This window comes from Oenanthe melanoleuca, chromosome 2 (genome assembly GCF_029582105.1).
Source record: "Oenanthe melanoleuca isolate GR-GAL-2019-014 chromosome 2, OMel1.0, whole genome shotgun sequence".
NCBI classification, from domain to species: domain Eukaryota; kingdom Metazoa; phylum Chordata; class Aves; order Passeriformes; family Muscicapidae; genus Oenanthe; species Oenanthe melanoleuca.
Genome location: NC_079335.1, coordinates 50,272,776 through 50,283,998, shown reverse-complemented (window position 1 = coordinate 50,283,998; position 11,223 = coordinate 50,272,776). Strand labels below are relative to the sequence as shown.

Sequence of the window (11,223 nt, the reverse complement as noted above, 5' to 3'; positions counted from 1 at the left end):
GCTTGGAATAGCTGCTGCTGGAAGTGTCAATTTATCTCCACTGGCACACCTCAAAGCACAAGTCTGTCTGTGTCTTTGCTACATGTTATTAAAGAACTGTGAAGGGGCACATATAGTAAGCAATTGGATCTGGGGACAGACCCATATATAATGGAATAAAAAGAAAACATTTCAGAGATATTAAAGACGAGCCAGAACCAGATAAAGGAGATACTCAAATGAAGATGATGCATTACACTTTCAGATCAAGTCTGTGGCACAGACACCTTTTTGAAACACACTATGTAGAGCTGGGTAAGAAGTTTTTCCTGTTTTTTTTTATTTTTCATTTTACTAGATATAGACCTTAAGCTGTTAGTACTCCATGAAGGTATCCTGCCAGGGACAGACTACTTTTGCTGATAAAGAAGCCCAGGAAGCTGTCAGGAGCACTGCTGTTAGAAAGACACAGATTACCTGCATGCCATCACCTCTCCCACCATCCCCACTGCTGCTCTTTCAGAATAACTTAGCAAAAATCACCTACCTCAAATCCTGGAGAGATGATGAGTTGGGTGATACAACAAATGGCAAGCCATTTGAAGTACATCTTTATTCATTTATATACTTTTTATATACTGGGTACACTAGGCATTGAAGAAAACATCTCTCCCTCCTTTCCAGAGTGGGACTCATGTCTCCCAAAGTTCTGCAGCTCTACTAGGCTTGAATTTATGTAACTTTCTTCTGAAAAGGGAGGTTGGATTATGAACACTTAAAACAGTTGCCACTGCTGTTTTCTTTGTTTCCTCTAAAATGCCACCCCCTCCAGATAACTTCCAGAGTTCTGGAATATCAGCCTCGTGTTCATTATCTTCTTTCTTCTCCTTTCTGATTCCTTATGTTTGCTCTGTTCCTAATTCCTGAATGAGTGGTGTGGGTCGGAATGTACTAGTCCAACCCTGCTGCTATGGGCAGGAACACCTTTCAGAACCTCATCAATGTTTCCAGGAATGGGCATCTACCTCTCTGGACAACCTGATCCAGTGTTTTTCCATTCTCACTGGAAAAAATGTCTGCCATATAATCTAAATTGTCCATTTTTTAGTTTAAAACCATTACCCTCCATCCTATTCCAACAGGCCCTGCTACAAAGTCTGTAACCATCCTTCCTGTAGCACCCTGAAGCACTGAAAGGCTGCAGTGGGGTCCCCATGGAGCCCTCTCCAGAGAACAACCCCACCTCTCAGCCTTTTCTTACTGGAGAGGTGCTCCAACCATGTGATCAGCTCCATCTGAAATCCTCATCTGTTTTTTCTTCTTGGCAAAATGTTGTTTTTCCTAAGCTTGGATTTCTCTATAATTTGTATGGATTGATAACTGTAGGATGAGAGTGAGGACACAAAGCTGTTTGCTGTGTTTTCTTTGGCTGGCTCCAGTTTTACAGCACTGAAGTTCACAGAATGCCTTTTGGAACAGTATCAGACAGACTCTGCAACATAGACTCTATGTCAGAAGAACTAGGGGGGAAAAAAGAGCAACATCAGTAAAACAGTAAGAAACACTGCAGAACTTTTTCCTCCTTGTCTCCTTTGACCCCTTGTCCCCCTGCCTCTCTACCTGTGCAAAGTATGTCTGCATGACTGCAGCAGCTGAAATAATGTCTGGCTGACACTAGCAATCTCCAATCTCAGTCCTCAGCAGAGAAATCCATGATTCCTGCTGCATTTCAGTTTGGGATCACATTGCCAGCATCACCTTCTGTCCAAGGGCTCCTTTGGCACACGTATCTTACTCATGGATGTGTCCATGCATATTTCAATGGATAGATCACAGAACATAACTTTTTATGGTCCTGTAATTATTGCAAAGAAGCGTGCTTGGCTGGCATACCTAGCCTCTCAAGCTGGTTGTGTGGAATATGATGCTAGAGGTTTGGATTTTGTTTCATAACACTAGGGTTTTAAAATGAGTAAGAGCACATTCTGCAACAGGCTGAAGTGCAACAAGGTTTATCTAAGAACCATCATTCTTCTCAGGACTGGGGTTGTGTTTCTGGAGTTTTTCAGTACCTCTGTTCAATTTATAGCAATGGCCTGTACCTGCCAGTTACAGTTTAAAGGAGATGATTTCCAGATGCAGGGCAAACCTATCTCTGTGTCTTCAGATCTGAATTTTAGAGAGGTTTTGAACTGGGAGTTGACCAGCTGTGAGTCATTCTGCCCAAGCTGGATCTGTTAGACTTAGAGCTTCTCAAAATGTTTCAGGTTGACTGATATATTTATACAGATACTGCCCCCATTCCAGACGGCTTAGCAGGATCACTGTGCTGTCAGCCACATCCTTGAATTGGGTTTCCCATAAAGTTTTGGAAGTATAAAGCAGTTGCTCTGCTTGCAATGTCTCCTTGAAACTTCTGGGTGAGAAGATGTTCTGTGGTTCCAGCAGATGGCTCAGCAAGCCATTGCTGACTCATTTGCCCTTTTTGCTTCTTTGTTGCTGCAACAAAGGCAATTCCCAGCATATTCAGACACTGGTCAGTGCTTTGTAGAAAGAGGAACCATCCAAACACCATGGAAGATCAATACTGCAGTTCTCAGAAGCTTTAAGGGTGTAAATCCTTCCACTGGCAGTAATGACCACAGCTCTAGAAACAGAGCAGTTTCATGATTCTTTGAGAAAATTATCCACCAGCCATTCTAGTACTGATGTCTTTAACATCTTTAACAGAAGGAATCACATCCTCCTCATAGCAGTCCTGCATCTCAAGAACAAGAGCACCATCACCCCTCCCATAGCAGCAGCAGGCACAGGGAATGGCAGGGAATGCCCAGGGCTGCAGAGGGTTGCTGTGACAAGACCAAGTACTGCCAGCACAACACCATCTCTTCTTCAGAGCAGGGCATCCTTCTGGCTCTGCATTTGTGCAAGTGCATTTTTGAACACACAATTCACCTCTTTCATATACTGGCACAGCATATCTTACTCCACTCTGGTGAGCTGCATCCAGCTCCAGGGATCCCAGCAAAGGCTGAGAGAATTTGGTTTGTTCAGCCTGGAGAAGAGAAGGCTTCAGGGTGACCTGAATTGCAACCCTCCAGTACCTGAAGGAAGCCTACAAGAAAGATGCAGATGGACTTTTTACACGGGGTTGTAGTGACAGGAAAAGAGGGAATGGATTTATCTTGAGAAAGATCTGATTTAGATTAGGTATTAGGAAGAATCTTTCACTTTGAGAGTTGGAACAAATTTCCCAGAGAAGCTGTGGATGCCCCATCCCTGAAGTGTTCAAGGCCAGGCTGGATGGGGCTTTGTGCAACCTGGTCTGGTGGAAGCTGCCCCAGCCTGTGTGGCAGGAGGATAAGGTCCCTTCCAATCCAAAACATTCTGTGTTTCTGTGATTCTATGACCTTGCTATTGGCTGGATCAACACTGGGTAACACAATAAACACTCACTGGAGGTAGCTCAGTATTTACTAGATTTAATCTAGAAAAGAGGCTTAGTTGGAGGCACTCAGATGCCAAGAGATATTAAATTAAACAAAATTTTATCATGTATGTAATTATTTATTGAGCTGAGAATCCATACAAGGTAAACAAATGTTTACACTATCATACAGTAAGCGTTTCCAGGGCTTAATAAAAATGATTGTCACTCACTGTGCTTCACCAAAAAAAATCATTTTAATGAATAAATAATTTGATGAAATCAAAAAATATTTACAATATAAACAAATGAAAAAGCTTTGGATATATTAATCTGAGCATCCTGTCCTTTGCATTTTCTAACTGCATTTCTATCAAGATTCTCTCTCTGAAATGGTACAAAGTGGATAGAAATTACAACTCAACAAAGTTTTCATGATTTGGTACATGTCTTTCTGTTAGTTCAGATAAGCTACATATGATTCCTTTATTATGCACGTGTTAGAATACAAATATAACTAAAATCATATATTATCAAAATGCCAGACAGCATTCTCCACGGAACAGAAATGTACACTAGGCTGTGACAATAAATGAGAATCACAGGCAACGAAATGTAACAGAAAAAGTACAAATTCCTTCATAAGAATATAATTGTGCTCTCTTATTTACCAGAGGACTATGCTGCTTCACCACATGGATGGCTGAGTATGAGCAGGTGTTCAAGGTGGTTCTGTGCAGGCTCACGGGGTGCCAGGCAGCGCCTTCGGAGCGGGACTTGGGCAGTGCAAGCGCTTTTATAAACATCTCCTGGGCTCTTAAAAAGAGCCAATCATACAAAGCAGTAGAAGCATAACACTGAGAAGTCTTCATCTTGTTTACACAGACATCATGAAGTGACTTGCTTTGTTTGTGGTAGTGAAAGGAGGAGCTTTGTCTGTGCTGTTTGGACAATCAGCCAGAATTCAAGTATTCTAAAGCCACTTCGTAGCAGAATTTGTATTGATCCTGAAAAATCAAAAGAAAACCATGAAGTCAGTTATTGAAGAAACTTAATTAAAGGCATCAATATTTCTCTCCTGTTAAAACTATTTACTATCAGCTGTTGTCAGTGGGAACCAGTTTGCACATCCAATTTATTTTCAGATAAGGAAATCGTTATATTAACCTGACAGCAGACACTATACATAGCAACTTATGGTACTGCTCATGTTAACTGAGTATTTAGCTGCTCTAATACACTTGGTATTAGAAAAACTGACTGCACATAAGCAAATTGACTTGCAACCCTTCTGTCATCTGTCAAAATGCTCATGGAGCACATTATGAGAATTGGAGTTATTGAAATTCCTCCCTGGAAATGTTTATCTTAAAATAGACCCAGTGTTTAGTACTTCCCAGATGGCAACTTTTATTTTAATGTCATTCAGGCACTTGCTACATTTCAGGGCAAGAGGCAGCTTGCTTACTGTTGATCCTCTATCTGCAGCCCAGACCCAACCCACAAGATTGTGAGATGAGGCCTGAGCTAAATTAATTGGATTAATTCCAAGTAATTTTTAGCAACTGACAGTGATGCTCAAATTAGGCTCTTAACAGTCCTCCTGCTACCCAGGCCAAGTTTTCAGGTGCCAGCCCTGTGCTTCAAACACAGACCTGCTGGTTTTATTTGTAACTGCTTGGAAACAGAGCAAGTCCCAGGGAAATCCCTTTCCTGAGGGATGCAAACCCACTCTGCATCTTTGGGGACAAAGGGTCATGACTTGGCCCCTTTCCCATCCTCAGTGGAATTGAGAGGACAGATTGTTTTTGACTGACCTTGGACTACTCTGAAACTTTAAAATGGTGCAGTCACTGATGACTTCCCAGTTTTATGTTCATGCATACCCCTCTCCCATTTCCATTCTTGCTACTTGCAATATTTAAAAATACTACAAATATTTAAATGAAAAAAGAAAAAGAAAGAAATACTAAGTGCAGGTTCCCTGAATCTAAGGGCTTTGGCTTCTGAAAATTCAATTTGGAAACACCTGCCAGTTTCATTACTATTTCTGTTACTGAAATGTCTCTTTTGCTTATGCACTTTTTTCAATTAATAAAGGATAACTAAGCACATATTGCCATTTAGGAACAACAACAGATTTAATGAGCTGACAGCAATCAGCCTTGCCCAACATCACAAATAGTATTATCTTCAGATATATTCTCTTTTCACTGAAGCAAATATTGTAAAGGATTACATCTTTTGGCCCATACTTGTGATTTTGGGTCACATTTTAGCTGAGAAGAGAGTCCACTTAACAAGCAAAAGATCATATACTATTAATAAAATAAAAAAGCTATTAAGAAGCATGGGCCATTCTGAAGTTCTTTGGTTGAAAAATGTCACAAGAAAACAACTCTGAGGTGCACATATAACCTAAGTGATGAGTGAGTTGTATGTGAGGGTTTAAAGTTCCTGCAAGTTTCCATAAACTGCTTGTGTCTTCTTCAGAATGTGAAAAGAATAAAAAAGAAGAAGAAAGGAAAGAATAGAGTATTATGTAAATTCCTTTTCTGCTTTTATTGCATATATGTTTCTAAATAAATGGAAATTGTTCTATAACTACATAACAGATCAAAACAAGAGATCAGCCACTCATCCATTTCCACTCTTCCATGCTCATTTTATGCTGATTTACTGATCCAGCAGAATAACTGTCATTTTCAGTAAACTGAATACCTGTCTTATAGAGCAGACATATCTTATTTCCCACTGTGTTCACTCACTAGTGTCCTTTGTACATTTTTATTATTCACTTGATGGTGGATATTAAAAGTCTCTTTAGACTATCTAGCTTCAGAGAGGTTATATTTAAATTTATTTTCTAGGACACCTGTGGGTTGGCCAAATAACATTTATCACCAAATGCTTTGGGCACTCTATAATAGATATTTTGCAGTATCATTTGCAGTATCGTATTGCCTTTGTATGGTAGCTGAGAAAATTCACAGATTTCCATACTGTAGGGATGTGGCATTCAGATTTTTACACTTGGAGGAAAACCAAAGGTTTCAGTGAAATTAAGAGATGAATCTCTAAGTATGGATGGCAAAGACTGCATTTTATCTAGTCAGAAAGTGCATGACATAAAGCAGTCTTAAAATTATTTTTGTGAAATAATGTCACGATTTTGAGCATTTAATCTTTTAAAAAATTGTAAAATTTTATAAGGTAGATGAATATTACTTCTTTTCCCAATAGAGAAACTGAGGCAAAGACACATTAATATAAGAAAGGTCATAAAGGATAAAGTCAGTAAGAAGATCAGGAAAAGAACTCAAGTCAAATTCCCTTTACCATGCAGCAATCTACATGGAAATTGAAACCTGGCTAATTCAAATATTTGTTCCTCCAAGGGGGCAAACCACAACTGAAGAGATGTCATTCTAACTCTGCTCAGTCAGTGCATTGTGTGATAATGGGAAAAATCCTGGTTGTCCCTTGCCTTTATTCCTCTGTCTGTTAAAATAAGGAAAACAACACTGATCTCCTTCACAAGTGCTTTGAAATTTCCTAATAAAAAAAGGCCCTACAAGGCCTTTCTATGCCTTCCAGACATTCTCAATACCACCCTCAATTTACTAAAAGATACTTTTACATCTAAAATAATACATTTAGCTTTTTTGATTAAAAATATTTTCTGCTGAAAAATGGAAACAACTGCCTGGAAAAATCTATACCTGGAGAACTGTCAGCAATGGGAATTTATAGAGAGCATTTTCTTTAACTGTACATCTACACTGATAATTTTCTTTTTATTCCTATAAAATAAATGAATAAGAGATCAGTGAGTTCTGTGGACTTAAGCTCTAGGAGAATGGAGAACAGCAGGCCTGCCAAATCCCTGTCTAAACTGTACTACATGAATGAAGTAGAAGGACATTTTTCTTAATATTTAGGAAATAAAAATGTATGGTTCTCAGCATGATGGCTCTCCCCCTGAGAATATAAACTAGAGGGAGAGAAGCCAACCAAGCTGCTCCCTCCCACCACTGTGTAGGTTTGATGGTTTCTCATTGATACAAGACTCACAGCTCCACTCTGCTGGCTCATGTCCCTGCAGTGCTGCTCATGAACCTGCTTTGCACAGCTGACAACATCTGGCCTTCTGCCATCTGCCTGGCCAGAGCTGGGCCCAGGGGAGGGTTTGGCACTTCAGAGGCAGGCTAGGAGAGAGCACTGTGATGGGGGATGTGGTGGGAGCCACAGCTAGGTGGGATGTCCCTCCCTACCTGCCTTCACCTGTGTGTGAAAGCCTGGCTCTTTCTGACCATTCTCCAGCTCATCTGAAGGGATCCTCCCCTAAAATTACAAGAGGTTGGACCAACTCTGTGAGATGTCTCCTGCCTCACCCTGGGCATGCTACAGAAAAGTTGCTGAAATGACCCCCACTTGTTTAACCAGGACTTGCAAAATTGGCTCAGATTGGGTTAACATCCCTGAAAGTGCCCAGATGCTGCTTCCTCCTGCCTGTGATACTAAATCAAATGCAGCTGCCTCTTAAGCAGCCACCTCTGCAGCAGGATGTTGTAAAAGTGTCTTTTATAGCCCAGGCTTCAGAACAGGGCATCACGCTACACCCATCTCCAAGTACAAAACTACACACTGGAGTGTAAGAACCTGCTGGTTTAAGCTGTTCTGCAGCTCTTCTGGCACAGCAGCTGGCACTTCAGCAGTTCTCCATTTAGGAAAAAAGCTCATAAAACACTCTCTAGGAAAATAATTGCACATGGCCCCTTGTTTCTGAACTTCTTTAATCTTTCTATGAGATAGAGCAACCATAATTAAATGCAATATTCTGGATGTCAAACTGAAATTCATGGCTTTGATAAATATTAGGCGATTAAGCTATTTATAAAATATATAATTTGAAAATCTGGCATTTAATTTTACATAACTATTATTTCTACCATGCAAGGGCTGCTCTCCACTTGGTTCAGCCTGCTAGAAAAGAAAATTAATAAGGATGTTCATCTGAAAGTTTAAAACTCTTAAAAAATTCAAACGAACAGAGACAAAGTCTCCTTGGGAAGAAAGCAGTGTAAAAATACTCTTACAAGTGAAGTGACTTCATTATCCCCTTTGAAAATGACTTGCTTGCTTTGTGAACAACTCCCACTGCAAATCCTGGAAATCTTACTGACTCTTCTGAGAAAAAGAACATTTTCTATTTAATGGTGCAGTTAAAAAGCTCATACCAGAAGGTCCACCATGTTAGGCTTATTATTCCTCAGTGTCTTCACAGCATGGAATACATCAACAGCCCTCTGATGTCGAAGCATTTCACAAACAATACTGATTGCACAGAACGTCCCACTGCGGCCACCTCCATTCCTGCAGTGCAAGTGATAAAATGGCTCAGTTACAATGGACTCTGTGTCACAAGTTTGTGCAGCAACAGGGATGGCTCCAGAAGGCATGAGTCCCAGCAGGGAGAAACCACAGAACATTCCTGGCCCCAAAGGCTGCCGAGCTCTAAGGCAAAACATGATTTTTAATTGGAATTAGCGTGCTGAAAGATCTCAAAGCAGTAATTCAGAAGTCAGCAGGCTGACAGCCTGGAGGGAATTGAATGGCTGAGTTTTGCACCACCCTTCAGTGAACACTGGAGACAGCACAAAGAAGATACTAAAATAAGGATAAAGTACCTTTAGTTTCAGTTCAACACTGCTTTGCTTTGTAAACACACATGGTTGCAATGAGCATCAGGCCTGGAAATGCCACAGAGAAAGCAAATCTTTGAGTTCTTTTATTCCAGATTCTGGTGCTTTCCTCCTGGACACAAAGGCATTTCAGAGGAACCACAAAAGCACCATAAGTCTCATTTGTGGGAGTCCTGATGGCTGCACTTGGTGTGGCACTGGGTGGTGCTGCCATGTCCCCCTGGCTGGTGACCTCAGCTCCTGGCAGCAGAAGAGGGGCTGGCTGCCTGCAAGGACTGCTTCCACAGGCAGATGTATTCCCCCTCCACCCACAGTTATCAGAGAATTGCTAACAAAGAAGCCAGGCACAAATGTTCCTATACGTGATCAAATGCAGTATTTAATAATACTTTATCCCTGTTTTTTTTTTTTTTTAATCTTCAAGAGAATCTCTTTCTTTCTGGAAACCCCATTATTTCTACACTTATTCTAATCAGAATCTCTAGGCTGTGCTTCACTGAAAATAATAAACCTTAATAATTACCAGAGTGCAGACTAGTTAGGTAGCAGGCCTTTCAAACAAGCTTTGCAAATGGTTGATTTTCAAAGGAAGACACAATGTCGCACATCTGTCACATCCAGGCACTATGAAAAGAATGCTCTCTGCTGCCAAAACAGTGGCTGATATTGTGGGACTGTTTGAGAATTTTAATTAAAATAAAGTAATTTAAAAGGATTATATTAGAGCTTTTTCTTTCTTTACTGCCTGGAAGTGACGCATGTGTGATGTTGTACAACTATTTAATATCATCAGCCACCTCAGAGATAACAGTAATTTGCACTTCAAAAGGGTCTTTTCAGCTAAAGATCTCAAAACATTAATTAATCACACTGCACAATGCTCCTTTGATGAGAGTATTATTATCCCCATACTACAGATGGGGAAACTGAAGAGCAATGACTTGTTCAAGGTCAGTGATAGTTGGAATTATTAATATAGTCTTAGATTTTCCTCCATCATTCTGACACGGGATCCCAACTTCTGAACATGGTTATCCTGTTAGCAGGTCCCTTCTCCATCATGGCAACATCTTTAAACAGAATACTACTTCAACCACTGAAGACCCAGCCTCAAAAGATCAGCTAGTTCTGAGGGCTAAAGCATGCACAAGTATTAAACTATATCAAAAGAAGGATGGTGGCAGAGTGGATGAGAGTCTGCATCAGTGGAGCACGAAGTCACAGAGGGACAAAAATATATAACATTATTAGAGAAAGGGAAGGCAATTACAGGATCATTGTAACTGGTCTATCACACCACTTTTACTCCTGTGCTTTACGCCTGCAAAATGAATCACCTCTCCAAAAGTACTCATTTCTATGGTCCTTATCTGCAGAAATAAAAGGTACATTGTTCTGAAGGCACATTTTTGATTTACTGTGAATAAATATGCAACTTTCCCATTTGCAAGAGTCGCTGGACATTTTTATATAAAACAGAGTTAACTCAAACCCATCATCTTTTCATAGGGCTCGAACAAAGGACAGATGGGGAAACTCATGAATCTACATTAAAATTACACAATTCCTCTCGCATTCAAAGCTTTTAAACGAGCAGTTGTATTATTTATTCAGCTCCAGATTAGACAGATGCCTGTTCACCTCGTCACAAATCTCCTAAAGGCTGGCACAAATTCCGTGACAGCATTCCCCCACTTCCCTCTCCCGTCTCCGGCACTTACAGGCAATGTACAACCGTGCGTCCCTCTCCCCCGTTGTACTCCTCCTGCCACTTATCCACCTGCCGGATGAGCTTCAAGAAGGAGCGCTTGGAGACGGGAGTGTCCCTGTACATGGGCCATCCCAGGAACTGGAACTGCTGCACCATCCGATAGCCGTCCTGGGGCTGCACGCATCCGGGCAGAAGCAGGAAAAGAACGGCATTGTTTTGGCATGTCATTCAGATATCTGCATCACTGAGGGAAGCTGTTCAAGCAGATGATTGCTGACAAACTGCTAATGTAATTTCAACTGCCCCCTCGAGGATTTATGACTTTTAATTTCCAATGGAGTTAGTAGAATAAGAGTTTTTAAACAGACTATTATACAATAGGCTAAAACACAGCAATAGCA

General features: G+C 40.7%; 1 protein-coding gene across 5 annotated transcripts in view; it reads right to left on the bottom strand.

The window, feature by feature from the left end:
- Positions 1–3,644: 3,644 nt before the first annotated feature.
- The window catches only part of PTPRM (protein tyrosine phosphatase receptor type M), a 437,605-nt gene continuing 430,026 nt past the window's right edge, over positions 3,645–11,223 (bottom strand). For all 5 annotated transcript variants that reach the window (XM_056483790.1, XM_056483785.1, XM_056483787.1 and 2 more), the window contains 3 exons: positions 10,833–10,996; positions 8,647–8,782; positions 3,645–4,413 (listed from right to left, as the gene is read on the bottom strand). In XM_056483790.1, the coding sequence (XP_056339765.1) occupies positions 4,360–4,413; positions 8,647–8,782; positions 10,833–10,996 (354 nt within the window). In that variant the 3' untranslated portion in view covers positions 3,645–4,359. The remainder of the gene's footprint in view (positions 4,414–8,646; positions 8,783–10,832; positions 10,997–11,223) is intronic.